This window comes from Nicotiana sylvestris, chromosome 4 (genome assembly GCF_000393655.2).
Source record: "Nicotiana sylvestris chromosome 4, ASM39365v2, whole genome shotgun sequence".
Lineage (NCBI taxonomy): Eukaryota > Viridiplantae > Streptophyta > Magnoliopsida > Solanales > Solanaceae > Nicotiana > Nicotiana sylvestris.
In genome coordinates, this window is record NC_091060.1 from 168,690,752 (window position 1) to 168,711,961 (window position 21,210).

A 21,210-nucleotide genomic window follows, 5' to 3' on the forward strand; every position below is an offset into this window, starting at 1 on the left:
GATAATTGTTTCGCCCCCTGCCACGTCCACGTTTACGACCATGTCCACGACCACGGTAATTATTTTGTTTTCTTTCAAACTTATCATATGTTGCTATAGCATTCACTTCCGGAAATGGAGCTGACCCAGTAGGACGGGCTTCATGATTTTTCATTAATAGAGTATTATTCTGCTCAGCCACAAGTAGGCATGTGATTAACTCAGAATATTTCTTAAAACCTTTTTCACGGTATTGTTGTTGTAGCACCACATTTGAAGCGTGAAAAGTAGAAAATGTTTTTTCCAATAAGTCCTCATCTGTGATAGTGTCTCCACATAATTTTAATAGAGAACTTACTTTAAAGATAGCAGAATTATACTCACTTACAGTTTTAAAGTCTTGCAACCTTAAATGTATCCACTCATACCGAGCTTTTGGTAATACCGTAAGTTTTAGGTGGTCATATCGATCCTTCAAATTAATCTATAATTCAAGTGGATCTTTTACTGTTAAATATTCAGTTTTTAACCCTTCATGTAAATGATGGCGAAGGAAAATCATGGCTTTCGCTTTATCCTGATTTGATGCTTCATTTCCTTGTATAATCGTATTTCCAAGACCTTTAGCGTCGAGGTGAATTTCAGCATCAAGGACCCATGATAAATAGTTCTTCCCGGTGATGTCAAGTGCCACAAATTCAAGTTTTGATAAATTTGACATAGTGAAAACTCAATAAAATATGGCTCAACTTAGCTGGAGTTAAGAATAAAATTAGAGCTTCGTGCTGATAACGTGTTATGAAATATAACCCAAAATAACAATATAGAACAAGCAAAAACAAACTAAGAGATATAGAGAGAAAGAGAGGAAGAGAGATTCTTATTTCTTCTTCAATTGTGTATTTTCCTATCTATTACAAGGCCTTTATATAGGCATAAAAAGTGAAGAAAATATGTAATGGAATATGTCATTGAACATACAAATTATGTCATTGAATATGTCATTAAGCATTTTAGCTAAAGATCATGGAAGAAGAGTAGACATCCACCATAATGTGATATTCATCATAACATAAATGACATTTAAGTAAATAGAATGAATGAGTCACCCACAATGTATTTTTACAAATGAATATCACATGTTCCCTATCATTATATCTCTTATAATTTATAGGGAACATGCTCCTAAAAAAACCATAATAGTATATAAGGGTGAACAAAACCAAACTGCAAAACGCACCAAATCGACAAACCGAGTCAAACCAAAAAAAAAAAACCCCACTAGTGGTTTGGTATTTAAATTTTTTTTTTGACTATAAATGGTTTCGTTTGGTATTAACTAAAAAAAGGTTAACCCGCGACTAAACCAACCCGATATATATATATAAAATTATTTTATACATAGAATTTTTTATAATAATATAATTAATATAATTTTCTTTAACATAGTTTTTATTTTTTAACATCAGATTTGGGCTTACAATTTATGTCCACTGCCCATAGATCACTTAAGTAAAAAAGTCCAAACCATTACACCCAACCCAAGTACTGATGTTTAGTTCAATTCCAAAGTTGGAGAGAAGAAACTTTCGTTCACTTCTAAAGTTGAGAGAGAAGCAAACCCTACAGCCGCACATCTTGAGCTCTTTCTTTTCAATTCAAGTTCACTTCGTCCGATTCAAGTTCAGTTCATCCGATTCAAGTTTAGTTCATCCCAATTCAGTTTAATTTTGAATCAACTCATCTTGATTTAGGGTAAGTTTGTATCGTTCTTTAATATGTTAACAACCTGAATATTCTGTATCTTTCACAATGGGAATAGCTTAGTTTTGTATCATAAGCTAATAACTATTTCTTTGAGATTACAACTTTCTTTATCATGTGTAGTGACTCTTTTTTCGGATGAAAACTACACATTTTGCACCGGATGTGGAGATGATTATCAACATTCCTCCGACTATGCCAATGACATCTCAATAGCAAGGTAAAGGCACTCCTCATCGACGCACTCCTCCTAAAAAGCAAAAAATAACAACTCCTCTAGTACTTTCTAAATCTGGGAATACTGGTAGAAGAACGTCTGAGATTTGGGATTATTTCTTCAAATTTATTGCTAAAGGAGGTAAATGTAGGGCAAAATGCAATTATTATTCTAAAACCTCTGCGGCCGAAATCATCAATGGGACTACTACGTTATGGACACACATAAATGTGAAAAGTCACAAGTCCTCCTTTAGGTTCGTTGATAAGAGGCAATCCACACTAAAACCTACCAAAGAAGGCTGGCTAGCAGGTGGTTTGGGTTCTACTGAAAGGGTGGTGCATAATGTGGATGGGATAAGAAGGGCCATTGCCGAATTTGTAATTATTGATGAGCAACCATTTAGAGTTGTTGAGGGAGAAGGGTTTAAGAAACTAATGGCTAAAGCTTTGCCAAATTTTGAATTACCTTCTCGTGTAACTGTTGCTCGACATTGTCTGAAGATTTATCAAGAAGAGAAAGAAAAGTTTAAAGAGCTTATCAAGAACCAACGTGTATGTCTTACTAATGATACATGGACATCACTCCAAAATTTCACTTATATGGTTATCACTGCACATTGGATTGATGATCAATGGAATCTACAAAAGAAAATTCTCTAAACTTTTTCCAAACACCATATCACAAGGGTGAGACTATCGCTAAGGGGATTGAGGAATGTTTATTAGGTTGGGGCATTGAGAACTTGGTTACAGTGACCCTAGATAATGCAATTGCTAATGATGCTACCATTACGCATTTGAAGGTGCTTATTGATGATTGGAAAGGGGGAATACTTGGAAATTAGTTTTTACATATTAGGTGTAATGCTCATATTTTGAACTTGATTGTAAAAGATGGGTTAGATGAATAAATTGAGCCAATTCCTCTTATAAGGAGTGCGGTGAAATATGTTAGGTCTTATACTTTAAGGTTTGCTTCTTTTAAGTCATTTGTTGAGAAAGTTAAGATAGACACTCATGGTCTTGTGAGTCTTGATGTAGAAACTAGTTGGAATTCGACATATACAATGTTAGATAAAACTTTGAAATTTGAAAAAGCTTTTACAAGAATGTATTTAGAGGATCAAAAGTACCAAAAGTACTGTCGAGAAATAAGTACAATAAGAGAAAATCCATCAGATGATTGGAAGAATGTGAAAGCTTTTGTCAAGTTTCTTAACATTTTCTACCAGACAACTTTGAAATTTTCAGGCAGTTTGTATGCTACTTCCAATTCTTTCTTCCATGAATTTTTTAATCTTCGAAATGATATTATTAAGTATACTAAAAGTGATGATCTTACTTTGGTTGATATGGCAAAAAGGATAAAAAGTAAGTTTGGGAAATATTGGGGTAAATTTGAAGTATGAATATGCTAGTAATTATTGATGTTGTGTTAGATTCCAGATACAAGATGAAGTATGTGAACTACATTCTTTCCATTGCATATGGTCCTTTGTTGGAAAGAATAAATCTGAAGATGTGGGCAGTATTTTGACTCACTTATATAATCACTACAATGATTCTTTCTCTGAGAATTCTAATGACAATATTGAAGGTGACATCAGTATGACGAGTGAACCTGGTAATTTGTTACAATCTCAATGGGAGAAATATATGGAAGAGGAGGGAAATAGTGAAAGAAAATCCGATCTTGAGATATACTTGATAGATGATGTGGTGAAAATCAAGGATTTTAATATCTTGAGTTGGTGGAAAGCTTCATCTAGTAAATATCCAATTATTTCAAAAATTGCTCGGGATGTTCTTTCTATTCTTATTTCTGCTGTTGCATTTGAGTCGACTTTTACTTATCGGAGTTCTTTATCGCCAAAAATTGTAGAAGCTCTTATTTGTACTCAACAATGGATATGATCACCTTCTAAAGAATGCAAGTTTGAAGATATTTTAGAGGAAGTCCAGAAACTTGAGCAAATTGAAGAAGGTAATTTAATATCTTCAGTTCTTAATCAAACATGTTTTATTTTATTTAGTACTCAAATTGTTTTTTTTCCTCTCAAAATATCCAGATTCACCTTTGAGGATTGATTAGCCAGCTCTGTTCATGATGTTACAGCTCATGATGGAATAAAGGCTTGTTTGTTATCAATAGCTACTAGGTGTACGAAGTTTTTAAATTAACCAAGACTTCTTAAGTTTACTTGAGACAATTGTGAATTGTAATAGTCTAGATGATCTTAGAGTATTTCTCCATCAACTCTAATGTAGTTATAGTTTTGCCATATTCTGTTTTGTATCTAATGCTATTGGAAGGGGTTGGAGTAAAGTAATGAATTTCTCTAATAATTGTTTATTTGTTGAAGTTATTTTTAGTAATTAACCTTGGATTTAAGTGTTGAAATTGGTGGCAAGCAGAGGCATATCAACTTGATGCCATGGGTTCATTCTGTCTAGTGATATGGATATGCTTTTGTGTGTGTTAGCTAGTTTTAACAGGTATTCTGTCCAGTGGTATGAATATATTTTTGTGTGTGTTAGCTAATTTTAACAGGGGAAAAGTACTTGTTGAATTGAGTAAATTTAAATACTTATGGGAGTTTGATCTATGTGCTAAATATGTTTAATCTCAATTATCTTTTGGCTTTTCTCTTGTGCCTCTTCATTAAAGTCCTAGCGCTGCCCATTGAAGTTGGTTTGAAATTTGTTGAACCTGTTGGCCATTCTAAAATGCCGAAGAATCTTTGACGTTGAACTATAAAAACCCGAGAAACCCGAAAAATTCGAGAAATCTGAGAAACCCGAGAAAATCGAAAGCTGAAAAACCTGAGTGTTATTGGTTTGGTTTATAAATATAAAAACCCGACACCTTTGGTTTGATTTGGTAAAGGGAAAAATCGAACCAACCCGGCATATGTACACCCTAATAGTACAAATGCAGAGAATATCCACTAGAATATTCTCTTTAATATCCTAGCCGTTATAACTCTGTCAAGGACGCTCGACCTCGATGACAACTCCTCGACTTCAGTCTTTGCCAAATCTTTGACCTTGGCTTTTGCTGATAATTCGATTACTTTGACACATGGCGTCCTGGGAATGTTTTACTAATACCATTTCGCCTAAAAGTAGATTTTGACCCATACAGTTAGTCCCCCGCTTATTGAGGCCAGCTTTATGGGAGGGTTCGATGAGCGGATCATGATTTTGTGGTTGAGCTAATTGAACGAGCTTCGCAGGTCGTGGTGGTTGCAGTGAGCAGGAAGCGTGGCCCTCTGTGGACCGCACATTTCAAATGCTTCGATTTTTCCAAGTGATTTGCTGGAGTTATGCCGTCCACGAGTTAGATGACGCCATGATGTCATGCATCGTTATGATGCATATTCTCGATGCGTCGCTTTGTTTTGCATGTGACCTCTAATTAGATCTGCCGCTTCGGTTCCGATGCTAATAATGACGAGCCGTTTGTTGGTTGCGGTGCCATGACCTTTATAAATAGAGGTATTTGGACATGATTTTGAAGTTTAACTTTTCTGTTGTTTTGAAATCTTATACCTTTTTCTTGCTTTATTCTCCTCCGAAATTCTTTTCTTTGTTCCAGTTATTTATATTGTTCTTTACTCCACCTTGTTTGATACTTTCCTTTCTTATATTGAATCATGTCTAGCGTACCTTCTGAGTATGGAGAGGGAAGTCGTGTTGCTCCCTTGGTAGTGATGTTTCCCTCTCATGGGGAAGGTGCTTCCGCCATTGCTGAAGATGAAACGTTCCCGTCTATGGAGGAGATAACCCCGCGTAATCCTGATTCCAGGTCCGATCTTACCAAAGTATCGGATGCGGCGCCTGAAATTTTTAAATTAATGATGACGCCAAAAGCATTGGCGAAGCTTAAAGCCAAATTCAGCCTTCCTAACCATGTTGAGCTGATCCCGTCCGACGAGGATGTGGTACATGTACACCGCCCTGGGTACTGCGCCCTCTATTCCTATCTCTTCTTTATCGGCTATTCTCTCTCTCTCTCCTCCCGCTAGTGGAGGAACTTTGTCGCCACTATGGTGTTTGACCAACTCAGCTTTCACCGTATGTCTACAAGGAGATTAAGATTCTGACCAAGTTCATCAAGCTACCGGCGTCGAACTGATGCTACGACATTTAATATATCTGTTCGCCCCTGGCTTATATAGGGGGACGATGTTGAACCTTCACCACCGAGGAGGCAAGTGCTAGGTGGTGAAGATGGACGACAAAGCTAATAATCAGTTCTCGCTTAACTTCTTCTTTGTCAGGACCGAGGACGTCGTGGCCGATGTTAACGAATTTCCCGAAGCTTGGAATTACACTCGTGAGTGCCCCGTTTCTTTCCGCTTTTACTTTTGATTCTGAACTTTGATTGATGATTGATTGATTGATTTTTTTTGTCTTCCCTTTTTTATCCAACGATCAACCTCCTCCCCTGACCTCTCATATTTCTAACTGGGTCGAGCCCTCATACCGTAGGGATCCATGATTGGTCAAGTTTTTTCAAGAAATTCGGGCATATTCTGCCTTTAACAAGTAATACCCTTTTTTTATCATAGCCACTCCCTCTCCTATTATATGTGGATTCGTTTTTCTAACTTAATATTATCTTTTTCTCAGGCAGGTGTTCTCGGAGGAGACGGGCACCAGTGCTTTCTTAAAGTAAGGCGTCTTGATCTCGCCCAAATCACACCTCAAATTGGGGTTGTGAAGCAGTCAATTGCAATAATAATTCCCCAACTAGGAGTCAGGATCGATTCCACAGGGAGCGTAGATGTGATTAGTGGTATATATTTAGATCAAGCGTGTAAAGTGTCTAGGTTGCACTTCTACAAACTTTGTTTTGATTCTACTTCTAAATTATGCTACGGTTTGCAATTATAAATTATGAAACTAGAGAATAATGTTTTTGTCGTTGTTTTTCCAATATGTAAAAGGTCTAGGGCTGTGACTTCCACCTAGGTGTTTACCTAACGAGTTGTGGGCTTTAGAGAGAGTTTCATTGGTCGAGGTATATTAGATCAATTAACACATAATTACCCACTCAATACCTCTCGGTAAGAGATTGGTTTTGCCCAATTTGGTTTTCTCAAGCCCAAATGGGTATTGCACAAAACACTTGATAAATGATCAAGTCGGATCTTACTATCTCTATGTTCAACCCTTTAATTGAGACTATCAATCTCTTGAGTTCATCCCAATTTCTTGTTAGCCTAGTTTTCCTAGACTAAATCTCCCTTTCTCAAGTAGAGACTAAGTCAAATAGGCTTGAATCAATATTTGCAACCATCAATTCCACAATTACAACAAGAACTAGGCTAAATATTACACACCCAACCATAAACAAGCCCTAAATCAAACACCCATTAGATTCCCACACTAGGGTTGGGTCATAACCCAAGCTAGAAATTTAGCTACTCATAGTGGGTAATGAAGAAAATAGAGAAAAAATGATAATTAAACTCATATTGAAAGATTAAAAGACAAAAATCTAATGTTTAATCACTAAAGTAAGCTAAAGTTGCTAAAACTAGTAAAGAAAAACGGCTACAAATATTTGGATATTCAAAACTTGACCTAAATTTGTCAAAAAAGAGTATTTATATACAACTGAAAATTTCGGACAAAAATATCCTTTCGAAGGCTCCGCGGCTGCACAATTCTATGTGCGTTCCGCACTACTTCATCAGTCTTGGCAGGAGCTTGGTCTGAGGCCACATAATCTTGAGTTGCAGTCACATTTACTTGTTCTGCGGTCCACACAATAGCGAGTGCGACCTCACATGCCCTTTCTACGGACCACACAAAACTGAGTGCGGTTGTGGCTAAATTATGCGGCCGTACAATAATTATACGGTCTGCATATCATTGAGGCTTGAACTAGGACCTCTCTGATCTTGAACTCTTGTACGGCTTTTGCGGCCACACAATAATTGTGCGGTCCGCACATTGCTATTGGGTACTATTGGAATTTCTTTGCATTTTGCGGACGCAAAAGGAATTCTGCGGTCCGCACATTAGCCCTCTTTCCTATTTTTGTCCTTGAGTCCATATTACTCTTTTTGAGTTAGATTTAATCTTTATGGCTCATTTTCCAATACTCCTGCATTTAAGCACATTTCATCAGTTTTCGAGAATGCATTTAAGCACTTTTGGACTAAAACGAAAGTAAAAGGCGCTAATAAGTAGTCAAAATACCCACTTATCAACTCCCCCAAACTTAAGCTTTTGCTTGTCCTCAAGCAACTAAAGTAATTTTCACCTTCACAAACTAAGAGCTTTTCCAACTATGCTAAGGTGAATCAAGCACACATCAATTGGGACCAACAATTACCTACAACACTTATGAATTATCAACAAGGCAATGATTTGACTTTTTAAGAACAATAGTTCTAATGTGATATTAGAGCATCAAGAGTTGACTTTATTCATAAAGGAAGCTCGCTTTTTCATGCAGGTCATTTTGGATCCCCAAATCCTTCTCCTCTACTCTTCGTTAGCATATCTCACTTAAGAATGTAGCACTCAATTCAAGGATTTGTGAAAATTTCGCTCATCTCTCTCAAAAGAATGTCACACGTATGGCTCTAGGTACCATATGTTTTCCCCTCATGTAAATCACCATTAATGCAAGTTCACTCGGCTTGAAATTATGTAGGGCTTTTTCGGAATGTAATGAAGGCTTTTGGACTAAGGTAGGGAATGATGGAATAGAATGGGTTCATCTTTCCTTAAGCACTCAATTTTTCTCTTTTTGGCTCATGTTTTGCCGACTCTTTGAGTCATTTTCTTTTTCCTTATGGGAACTAGAGAGACTTAACATCACTCTTTCTTGGTCATGATGTTCATTTTATCCTTCTTTGTTTTCTCCATGCTTTGCATCATTGCTTTTCTTTGAATCCCTTCAACTATTTACTTTATTCACTTTCTTTTTGCATTTTTCTTTTGTTCTTTCTTTCTTTTTCTTTGTCTTTCCTTTTCTTCATTTATTCTCTTTTTTGTGCCTTGATACCACTTTCAAACTCCTCGTCTCTCTCCCCCAAACTTATGTTTTTGTCGATCATTTCTCAAGAGTGTTATGGAAAGCTCGGGTGCCAAGAGAGGGTCACTATAAAATGGGTAAAGGCTTGTAACATGGTTATCAAATAAGAAAGGTCTTAGGTTCAAATGGGTTGACTAGGGATAACAACATTGGCGGGACATGAAAAATTTCAAGCAAGCCAAGGAGAGCCTACAATCACTTCTCAAGCTAAGCAAAACTTAGAATTTCATCTAAAAATACATTCGGGGCAAGTCTAGACCATTCGCACGGGTACTTGGACTTGCAACAAAAATCTCACTTCTCAAGCAACTGGATTGTTAAAGAGAATAGAGTCGAGGGCCCACAACAATTATATTTAAGATTGAAAATTACTAATGGTTGAACTAAATCACTCGATGATTGCTTAAGTTATCACAAGAGTCAAAAGGTCACTAACTAGAACTATTTCTTGCAAAGAACTTGTTTTTAACCATAAAGCCGTAATTAAATGTGTTGGTACCAAGTGAAGCATACTTGACCCTTTTATTCATTACTACTGTTTTTAACTAAATATCGAAAAGAGACTCAATCCCTTAAGAAGGTTGTCATGCCATCCATCGTTGGGAAGAGCCACCTGGTTCACACACAACCCACCCTTGGAAAGAACCGTGACATTAAGAAAACCAAAGTCTTGTTGATCACTTAAACATAAAAAGAAGCTATCAAGTAAAAAAGAAGCTAACAATGTAAATAAGAAACTATTAAGCTAAACATTGACTTCTATGAACAAACTAAAGAAGCTATGAAATAAACTACTAAAAGTATAACTGAATATACAAAATAAGAAAGTGGAGGTGAATATTTACATCAATAGAGAGAAAGAAGAATATGTACATAAATAAAAAGAAGAAAAGAGAATGTTATCAAGTTATTACAGGCACACCGTCATCAAATCAAAATAAAATCCACCCCCAAATAAGAATAAGCATTGTCCCCAATTCTTAGCAAAATAAAACTCAAGGAAGGGAAAGAGTAGAGAAAACTCCCTATGTGACCTCAGTGTCCATAGCATCATCACCACCCCGGGCTCCTCCAACTGTATCTCATCGTCCTCTGCTCGGGGAGTAGTGGGGTTGGTGAACATCTGTAATACCGCCTCAGTAGTGTGGGCAGAGAGGTCCGGCTCCTCAGACTGGCCAGCTGCTGCCTCTGATGCCTCTGGTACTGATGGTGCTGTGAGCACGTGATTTTTGTTTTCGCGACAATCACTCCAAAAAGAAACGAAAATAATAGCAATTGATCTTGCTGTACATTTTTTTGATTTTTACGTGGTGCGTTGTTAATTATTTATGATTTTTGCCCATTTTATTTTTATTAAAACAAATACAAAAAATGTGTCGTGTGTAGTTGAACCGTAATTGGTTTTAAAAGGAAAATCGTAAAAAATATACGTCTTTTATTCTATTTTTTGTTGTCATTAAGTGATTTTATTTTAATTAAATGTCAATGTGAGTGATAATTGTTGTTTTGAGTATTAATTAATATTGGTATGCGTTTATTAGGAATTTTATTTTTTAAGTTGTAAGAAGGAAAACATTGGATTTGGGCCATAATTTCAAATGAAATCAGGCCCAAACTCATACAAATAACCCAGTCCAACCAGGCTTTCTGCGGGATGCCCCAAACGACGCCGTATGGGCGTCATCTTTTTGAGCCGTTGATTGATTCAGGGGAACGGCCCAGATCAGACCAATCCTTTACCCAAACGATGCCGTATACGGCCGTCTAATCTCAGCCGTTCAAGCCGGGCTGAGCTAACAGCCCTCGTTCCATCTCCTTTACCCATTATCAGACCCGACCCAATGAAACCCAGCCTAATCCACCCCAGTATGAAAGCAAACGACATCGTTTCACTTAAACCTCCAGATCCAGGCCGTTGATCTCAATTGATCTAACGGCTGAGATCAGGCCATCCACCCCATATATAAGCTTTCCACCCGTACCCCACCCCCTATCCAAGTACCCCTCCTTCGTCCTCATCCCTTCCAACAGACCCAACCCCGGAACCCTAGAGCCACCCCCCTTTCCCCTCACCAAAAACCCGGCGGCATAGACGCCGGTGACCCCCACCTTAACACCCTAGGACCACCTTAACACCCTGAACATAGATCTGCAAACCATTGATCTCGAGCCTTCCCCCATCGTCTCGAATCTGCATTTGAAGATTCGAGCAGAACCTCGACTTACACCGATGTACCCCAGCTTCACACCAGACAGTCCCCGAACCTCCCTCGTGACTAAACCATGCTTGGTTTGGTCCGAATATAACCATGGAAACCCAAATCCCAAATCTACCATCTATGAACCCCAGAAACCCCAAGCCTGGTCTGTGTCCGTTTGAGCTAAAGTGATTAAGGTCTAATGGACTTTAATCGAAGTGTTCTCAGCTGAGAACACTTCGATTAAAGTCCGTTCAACCCTAAGAAGGGTCTGTTCAAACACGAGCTGATTTTTCTGATTCTTTTCTTTCAAAGATTTTAAGGTAAGTTTGTTTTCTTTTCTTTATTTCAGTTCGTGTGTTTGTTAAAGGTCTGTTCGTATGGCCAAACATCTTGTTTAATTTGTGTTTTGAATTTTACCAACTGTTTTTGCACACCTTGCCTGGACCTCTGTATTTGGTCAAATGTTTCCTCATTCACCGATAATGTGTGTGTATGTAACTGTATATTCGACTGAATTGAAATTGTTTGAGTAATCAATCCCCAAGTTAATCTCTGTTTTGACAGTGCAATCTGAACCCTTGGTGCAATACTGTTTGATTCCAATCCTTGGCTTTGATTGTATATATTGTAATTAGTATAGTCGATTCGATACGAGTCGTCAAATAGTTCAGCTGTTTGGATGATAACAATTTGATCTGTTTCACTACTGAAGTCCTACTTAAATCAAATTAGGAATTGAGTATAACTACTAATAGTTGTTGTATTTGAATCAGAAATTTAAGGGTCTGGTCTGTAACTGCAGTCTGAATTGGGGAGCATGTGCACTTGTGCACAGCATGTGCATTTAGGGCCTTTTAGGATTAAAATAGCTTGTCAACAGGTGCTGTCAGAACACACCCCTGCTGCCCATATCCTGTTTTAATTTAGAAATAATAAGCCCCATTCAAAGATATATCTGTCAGGGAATATCATGGGAGGGGTCTTATTTTAAGTAGCTGAGTGGAAACAAAACAGACCACATGGGAGGGGTTTTTGATGGCTGAACAGGCTGTGAATAGCTGGAGTTTAGGATATAAAAAGGAAGAGGACTTCCATTAAAAAGGGGACTGGATTTTTGAGCAACTCAGATAGATTTCGAGACTGGAAATTGGCACTGGATTTTGAAAAGAAAAGAGATAGTGAGAGGGATATCACAGAGAGGCATATACAGACACATAAACAAGAGAGAAAAACATACAAAAATCAGAAACTGTTTCTTCCTACTGTTGTTTGGGTTTCATTTGTTCAACCTATTCAATCAATCCTGATTTCTTCCAAGTCTTGACTAAGTCTATTGTTTGGGTAGCATTGTTTGTTCTCCTGGACTTGGTTTTGTCTTGAAGCATTGTGTCTACTGCACTGGGTGTTGCTGTTTGTGTTGTTACTACCTGTTCTATCGGCTATAGTCGCACTTTGTTCTGGGATTTGTCCTGTTGTTGTCTGCTGTTACTGCTGCTGCATTTGTTGCCATTGTTACTCTACTGACTTCCCTTCTTCTTCAACTGTAAACACTTCCAGGTACACAACTTCTGAAACCGTGTGTTGTTGAAAGCTTGAAGTTTTGAAGCAGAAATAAAGAAACGAATGTTGTTTACTTCACTATGCTTATGTTCAAAATATAGCCATAGTTTAAATGATAAGTTGGCCTGCATTTGTTTAACTTCAAACTGCAATTGCTCTGTATGAATTAACATACATTCTGATTTGAGATCAACTATTAGATAGCATTTGTTTGTTATATCAGACGTGTTTTAATGCATATAACCATTGGGTTTTGTTTTAGTTATGACATTATAACATAGAATCATGGCAAGCATCTGCATGTATTTGGTCTAGACCTCTGAACTGTAAAATCTGTTGTATTTGATTCCGTTTGACTTCAGGATGAATGTACCCCAAACAAATTCTCATGTGGTTACGTTAACAGTTCGACCATGTACGCCAACTCCCTTGTTAGATTACTTGTTCCGATATAGGCTCGATATGGGTTTCGATATGGATTCACTATTTCGAAATAATGAGACGACTTTTGAGGAAAACTAATAGGCATTTTTGAGTTTAATTAGAAGTAGTTTTCCTAATAAAACAGCCGATTCCATTAATCAAAGCCCAAATAAGCTAGTTTTAAAATTCAAATTTGAAGGTCGTTTAATGTAAGTTTAGTATATGTTATTAGTTTGTTTGCCATCTCCCTTAGCCAATTAACAAGCGTATTCACTCGTTGAAGAACAAGTCATGAGGTAACTCTCATAAACAACCAATCACGTAATAAAACAAAAATTCGGATTCGGCAAACATATTAAAGATTTAGTATGTAGTTGTTTAAACAAGTAAATTTGGTATCCTCTTCCCTTTATTTTTTAGAGACAAACGTAATAGAAAAATATAGTCACTATAGGTTTATACTTTAAATAAAATTGAGACGAACCTCGACAAACAAAAATAAACAAGATGCGGGGCCCTCTAAATGTATATACTAAAATACTTAGAATTCGGGACAGGCCGTTTAGCGAATTTTACGGCCTTCCCAAAATAACAATACGCTAGTTGCTTTAGGCGCACCTTTAATAATTTAACCTTCTTAAACACGGGTGCACATTGATGTGACCCAAATCCGAATCTCAACGGAGTCAAAATGTGTCGACGACCACGGGTGCATTGATTGTGACGTGGTTCGAGATGCATTTTCACGACGTTGCAATTCTATAAAAATAAATGATAATAATAAAAGCGGTTTAAACTTAATAAAAGCACATAAGTCACAACATGTATTTAAATCAGATATTTAGCCATTATAACAATTTAAGCGACCGTGCTAGAACCACGGGATTCGAGGGTGCCTAACACCTTCCCTCGGATCAACAGAATTCCTTACTTAGAATTTCTGGTTCGCAGACTTCATTTGGAAAAGTCGAAAAATTTCCTCGATTTTGGGATTCAAGATAAACCAGTGACTTGGGACACCAAAAGCCAAACCTTTCCCAAGTGGCGACTCTGAATTAAATAAATAATCCCATTTCGAATATTGTCACTTAAATTGGAAAAACTCCCTCGCGCATTTTAACCCTTCGGGGCGGGCGCGCAAAAGGAGGTGTGACAGCTCTGGCGACTCTGCTGGGGAGAAAACCCAGAATCTCTGGTTCAGGGTTCAAGAATTCGAGCTTAGAATAATTGTTATATTTGGCTTTATTATCTGATATTTATTACATGTTTTGACACAACATGCTGAATGTTGTCTTTTACCGCTTTGATATTATCTGGACTGTATATAAACTGTGCCGAAACCTTCTCTCTTCACCTCCGGGGAGAAGCTCGCTGGTCGAGGCTCCCTATTCTGTTAGTGTCAATACCTGAAATAAGAAAGAGGACGGATAAGTTACGAAGCCGGACGGCCTTTTGGTTCCCGGTAAGTTGCCCCTCCTCGACTCGAGTTGTCCGCTCGGGTACACAGTCTAGAACATCTACCCAGGTTATAAACCTAGTATAACGAAACCTCATGCCGGATCCCTAGTAGGAACGCTTATCTGCATCATGTTGCATTTGACATAGGGGACTCAACACAGGGGTTGGGTCCGTCTAGGACAGGCAACCTGGAATGAAAAGACCATCCTGCTGCATCCCGTTTTGTTTTGCGCATCTATTTGTTTCGGATCTGCATGTTGACCAGTTTCCAAAGAAGTTTCAAAAAAAAAAACAAAAAAAAAAGAATAGCAGCGTAGGGAGATAATTACTTATTTTTGGAAAAAATAAAACCAATGTTCAAGTAATGTTGAAACCTCGCCGAAATTTCTTTTAAAAAAAAAAGAAAAATGAAAATAAAGTTTGTCTTTTAGTTTTGATTTATTCCTTTTAACCACTTTCAAAATCCAAAATGTATATAAAAAATAAAATTAAAAACAAAGAAAAAAAAATTCAAATTTTTTTTTTGGTTTCATTCGTAGTATCTCTTTAAAAGATTTTCGAAGTTTCAAAAAAAAAATGAAAAAAAGAAGTTTAAATGTATAAAGATCTCCTTAGTCTCTTGTTCAAAAATATATAAAATAAAATAAAGATCTGAATAAAAAATAGTTATTCCTCTTTTTCTTTTAAAGATTTTATTTGTTTCCCTTATTTCGGCCCGAACTACGCCGGTTTGATTCTCACCAAATGTGAGATACGTAGGCAACTCTCATCGGGTCCAACCCCACCTTTTGCTAAAATAGCCAAAAATCAATAAATAAATAAAAACGTGTCAAATTTTAAATTTTGCCATAAATAATTTGTGTGGTGTCCAACCTTCCCTTTTGCTAAAAATAGCCAAAAATATATGTCTAATTTTAAATCTGTCCTAAATAAGTCAGGTGATGTTGTTTTGTCATAAATAGCCGAATGTTCCCGAAAGGGACGCCGGAAGGCTGACTTTGCATAAACAACCACCTTTGGGTCATTTTTTTAAGATTTGGTCCAGTTGACCCACACAGCCTTAAAATCTTCGTCACCGAGGCATTGAAAGGCCGTGTTGGCAATATTGAGTTTTCTAATTTGAAAAAAAAACGATAAAAAGAGTCATAAATAAGTCGGGTGATGTTGTTTTGTCATAAATAGCCGAATGTTCCCGAAAGGGACGCCGGAAGGCTGACTTTGCATAAACAGCCACCTTTGGGTCATTTTTTAAGGTTTGGTCCAGTTGACCCACACAGCCTTAAAATCTTCGTCACCGAGGCGTTGAAAGGCCGTGTTGGCAATATTGAGTTTTCTAATTTGAAAAACGATAAAAAGAGTCATAAATAAGTCAGGTGATGCTGTTTTGTCATAAATAGCCGAATGTTCCCGAAAGGGACGAACCTTTTTCAATGATGACCAAGATCCCTTTTGAGTTGCGATTATGGTGGAACGACTTAGGCAAGGAGGGGCAAGGCAAAGTGAGGAAATATCTGAAAAATCTCCCGGATTTACTAGACATTCAGCCTCGGGGCGATATTATCAGATCATTGGTCACTTACTGGGATTCGGCGCACAATGTATTTCATTTCTCAGACTTCGAGCTCACCCCGACTTTGGAAGAAATAGCGGGATACATTGGGGGTGATGAAGCTCCGTTAAGGTTCAAATACTTGATTGCACCTAGGGCCGTCACGGTACACCGGTTTCTGGATTTTCTGAAAATACCCCGAACATTTCACCATCCAGATCTTGCCAAAGGTTTCTGCAGTCTCCACCTCATGTATGCTAGATACGGTTACCAGGGCGGGTTCAATAAGCCGGATTTCAAACTGTGTAGTAAAGGCAACCGACAAAAGTGGGACGAACACAGGCTGTTAGCTTTTATGACGGCCTTCTTGGGTCTTATAGTGTTCCCAAGGAAGGACGGAAACATCGATCTAAAAATAACTGGGATCGTCAGTACTTTGCTTACCCAAGATAAAAGTACTCTGGCGCCTATGATTATGGCTGACATTTTCTGGGCTCTCACTGCTTGTCGAGCCGGGGGTGACTTTTTCGAAGGATGTAACCTACTGTTGCAAATATGGATGACCGATCATTTATGCCACCGCTCACCGCTCTTGGGTTACGGTGCGCCCGAAAAAACTTGTATTGGAGAATTCTACACTAGAATCAAAGGTTTCAATCTACCTGAGGGCGTCACATCATGGACCGCATTTTTTCGAACTCTCACTGCTAGCCAAATCCAGTGGACGCTCGGATGGTCGCCTGTTGAGGAAATCATATACATGCCGGGAACCAGGCCCCACTTTCTGTTGATGGGACTTAAAAGCATCCAACCCTATGCACCATATCGGGTTTTAAGGCAACTTGGGAGATATCAAGTGGTGCCGAAAGATGAAGATCTGAGTACCCAAGTGATTGAAATCAGTCCAGACGGTCGTTTTCCCGAAGAAGAAGTTCACCAAATCTGGAGTGAGTGCCAACATCTGACAGCAAGCACTTGTGTGATGGATATAGCAAAAGGGGAAGTTGCCCCAGGGTACCACGCTTGGTTCAGAGGCGACCTGTCTTGCGAAAGACCAGCTAAGAGACCGCATCTCAAAGATTTTGTAGAATTGTCCCAAGGGCAATGGAACTGGTTAGCAAAAGAAAAGGGGTATCGGGCAGAGATCGGTGATTTGAAGCTACAAATTGATAGTCTGAAATTCAATAACAGCATACAAATCGCGGCAGATCGAAGCGAAAAGAATAAATTGATCCAAGAGAATGAAGAACTTAAGGCCCAAATCCAAAAATTGAGATTGTCTCTTGATGAACAGCCCATAAGTCGATCAGACCAGCAGTTGATTAAGGGTTTAAAAAGAGAAGTCACGGAATGGCGAGATGGTTTAGAAGAATCTGAAAAGGTCATGGCAAGGCTCAAGGCACAGTGGGGGGCAAGAGTAGAGAAGCATCGCCGGTACTTGAACCAACTGAAACGCGACCACGAGAAAACTGTTGTCAAAATGAAGAGAGAGATGGCCATACTTGAGATCAAAACAGTTAATCAGGCCAAGGATTTCCAAATTGAGAGCAGATACTGGTGCGACTTGTTAGCCCAGATGAAGTTAGAAGTACGGCGACTGAAGAATCAGCATATACAGGATTCTCAGGTATTCAAAATGTGTAGCGATAAGATAAAACGCCTACTCATAGAGAAGAAGCAAACCAGAGATAGGATCAAGGCCATTGCCCATGCCATCACTAGACGATATCTACGATGTGAGAACATGACCAGTGTTACCGTGCTCTCGGCAGTGATGGGTTATGTCAAGCAGACCATGCATGAGCTGGATCAGCTTGAGAGGGATCTCACACCTAGGACCGCGGCGAGGCCGAATGATGCCCCGCGGGCACCAATTTTCAAAACCATAATGTACTCATAAGTCAAGTCTGTATCTTAGCATCTTCTGCCTGTTTTTCCCATCAGGATGATTTTTAGTCTATTTTTAGTCTAGGTTTATTTTCAAAGTTTGCTCTTTCTTTTGCAAAATGTAGTTTGTAATAGACCGTTTCAACAATAAAAAGGTTGCTTCTTTTACACTCATTTGTGTTTTTGAACTACGTAATGATCTGATTCACGTGGCATCGTGATACGTAGGCAATACTCATCGGATCCGGTCACAGTTTAACCAAAGAGAAAAATTGAAAAAAGGAAAATAATAAAAAGCCTAAAAAGAATGCCGGAATGATGCATGATTTCGTCGCAAACATATAGGAATCCACTTAACTGTATAGGTGCATCATGCCCAACGTGAGATTGCCTATCTGTTATTTGTTTCGAATTAACCGCTCATTTGTCGTTGAGTTCCTCCAGGTTTTTGGAAAAGACGGTTGGTTTGGTGAAAGTCTGGCCTCGCACTCATACTTCACGAGGTCAAAGAGGAGTGTTCAACTACCTGTTGTTAAGTCCGAAAGCAGTGCTCACACTTACTTCACAAGGTCAAAAGGAAGCGTAGAAATGTCTTCAGAGATTCCGTTGCCAACAATCCCTGTTTCCGAGGAAAGTTCTATCTCGTCCATCCTCACGCCCGAATCCGCAACTGCGGAGGAAAATAGAATCTTGCGGCTTCGCATGCTGGAAATGCTTGATGACTGGAATAATGGAAAAGAGCCACCAAGCATCGTCCCTGGATTCCCTGAGTTATTCTCCAGGACAAGCGGGACTTCTAATGTCCCCATAAGTTATCCTGCTACTCCATTCGGATACCCAGCCATTTCAGCCTTCTCTGCTGGATCGCCCTCTGAGTCTCATCCTCGAGTGTCAACGACGGATGTAAACACCAATATCTTTACTGCACCACCTTGCCCGATCACGGCACAACCTGCTGCATACAAGCCGACTTTTGACTCGTCCTCGTTTACATTCCAAGCCCCATCTTTCTCAATGGAACCAACTAGGTTCGCCACCAGCACTAATCCTCTGCAGCCTCAGTGTGAGCTTGCACCTGGGTAGGATCAGAACCCCAGAATTGCGGAACAAAATGAGATGGCCAAAAGAATGAGAAGCCTTGAACAAAGTTTGAAGAACATGCAAGGTTTGAGCGGACAGAAAAGCATCTCTTACGCCGACCTATGCATGTTCCCACACGTGCACCTACCAGTGGGCTTCAAGACCCCAAAGTTTGAGAAGTACGACGGGTACGGTGACCCCATTGCTCACCTCAAGAAATATTGCAACCAATTAAGGGGAGCCGGCGGAAAAGAGGAATTGCTAATGGCATATTTCGGGGAAAGTCTGGTAGGAATAGCCTCGGAATGGTACATGGACCAGGACATGTCCCGATGGCATGTTTGGGATGATCTCGCTAGAGATTTTGTGAGACAATTCCAGTATAACATCGACATCGCACCAGACCGAAATTCTCTGTCGAACTTGAAGAAGAAACCTTCAGAAAGCTTCAGAGAGTATGCTATTAAGTGGCGCGAGCAGGCGTCGAGGGTGAAGCCTCCCATGGATGAAGTGGAAATGGTCACTACCTTTCTCCAGGCTCAAGAGTCTGACTATTTCCAAAACATGATGTCAGCCATGGGAAAGCCGTTCGCAGAAGCGATTAAGATTGGAGAGATGGTGGAGAATGGTCTGAAAACGGGTAGGATTTTGAGTCAAGCAGCCATAAGGGCGACTTCCCAAGCCGTCCAAAGCGGGTCCGGAGGAATGGCAAGAGGGAAGAAAAAGGAAGAAACGGCCATGGCAGCTTCAGGAACAAGGGAATATCGTAATCCCCGACCCCGTTTTCCGGAAAGAACCCCACAACACTACTACCCCCACTCAAATCTGGCATATGCTCATCAACCCTATATGGTCATGAATGCCCAGCCTTATGTCCATCCGCCGCAACAAGCCAACCGAGGCCAAGCTCCACCTCCCAGAAATCAGCCTCCTTACCGCAACCACTACAACCCACAACTTCCGCAGAATAACTTCCGCCCTCAGGAGCCACCTAGAAGGCGGACTTTCACGACCATCGGTGAACCATACTCTACTTTGTTCCCGAAACTAGTCCAGTTGGGCTTCCTGCAACCAGTCCCTCAAACAAGGCAAAACCCGACGTCACCTTCTTACACAGCTGGAGTCAGATGCGCCTATCATTCAGGGGCCGAGGGGCACGATACAAATGACTGCTAGTCGTTGAAAAGAGTGGTCGAGAATTTGATAGAGCAAGGGAAAATAGTGCTAAGGGACGAGGAGGTCCCAAATGTGACTAACAATCCATTACCTGCTCATAATAACGGGCCGCTGATCGGGATGATTTGCGAAGACAAAGAATTTGACCCTGCTTTGAAAGCTATAATCGCCATTGTCGACGCAGAGAAAAGGCCTGAAACATCCCAGAAACCAAAAAAGGGGAAAAGACCAATACTGCAAAGCGCGAGCCCGAAAAGAAGGAGGAGAAGAAAGCGGTACCGGTAAAGGATGGAGTTCTTTACATCCCACGAGGTCGAGCAGAGAAGCCGCAGAGCTTCGAGGTCAAAAAGGCAAAACCTATGTACGTACCAAAAGGGGCCTATGTGGTCCGGGGGACGATTCAACCACCTCGGCTGAATGAGCCAGTGGTTATCGGACGCGTGCCACAAAAGTGAATGACAAACCCGTCCACAGTACCGTGGAACTATCAGAGGACGTTGGTAACATACAAAGGTAAAGAGGTCACAGGAGAACTTCCGGAAAATACTTTCATTGGAAGGTATTCAAACACCTAAGAGCTGAACAACGCCACACGGAGACGCTTCCCACCAAAGAAGCCGGTAAGCGTTGAAGAGGCGGAATTTTTCTTCCAACAAATGAAAATGCCAAACTACGAAGTAGTAGATCAACTGCGCAAGTGCCCTGAGCAAGTATCCATGCTATCCCTGCTAATAAGGTCAACCGAGCATCAAAAGATCTTACTCAAGACCTTGAATGAAGCATACATACCAGCAGAAACCTCAGTTGAACAACTGGAGCGAATAACAGAAAGGTTCTTCACCGTTAACCAAATCTCT

At 39.5% G+C, this 21,210-nt stretch overlaps 1 protein-coding gene across 1 annotated transcript; it reads left to right on the forward strand.

Moving 5' to 3' along the window:
- Positions 1–1,298: 1,298 nt before the first annotated feature.
- Positions 1,299–3,876, forward strand: LOC104242201 (zinc finger BED domain-containing protein RICESLEEPER 3-like). The gene is made up of 6 exons (XM_070173897.1): positions 1,299–1,311; positions 1,867–1,963; positions 2,052–2,514; positions 2,649–2,765; positions 2,949–3,317; positions 3,409–3,876. The coding sequence occupies exons 1-6, from the start codon at positions 1,299–1,301 to the stop codon at positions 3,874–3,876; spliced, it is 1,527 nt and encodes a 508-aa protein (XP_070029998.1).
- Positions 3,877–21,210: the final 17,334 nt, after the last annotated feature.

What these genes read in the sequence shown, in the direction of transcription:
- LOC104242201 (XM_070173897.1), top strand. An exon ending in AATGACATCTCAATAGCAAG is followed by an intron (nt 1,964 to 2,051) that starts GTAAAGGCACTC and finishes GAATACTGGTAG; the next exon opens with AAGAACGTCTGAGATTTGGG. An exon ending in ATCTTACTTTGGTTGATATG is followed by an intron (nt 3,318 to 3,408) that starts GCAAAAAGGATA and finishes GTTAGATTCCAG; the next exon opens with ATACAAGATGAAGTATGTGA.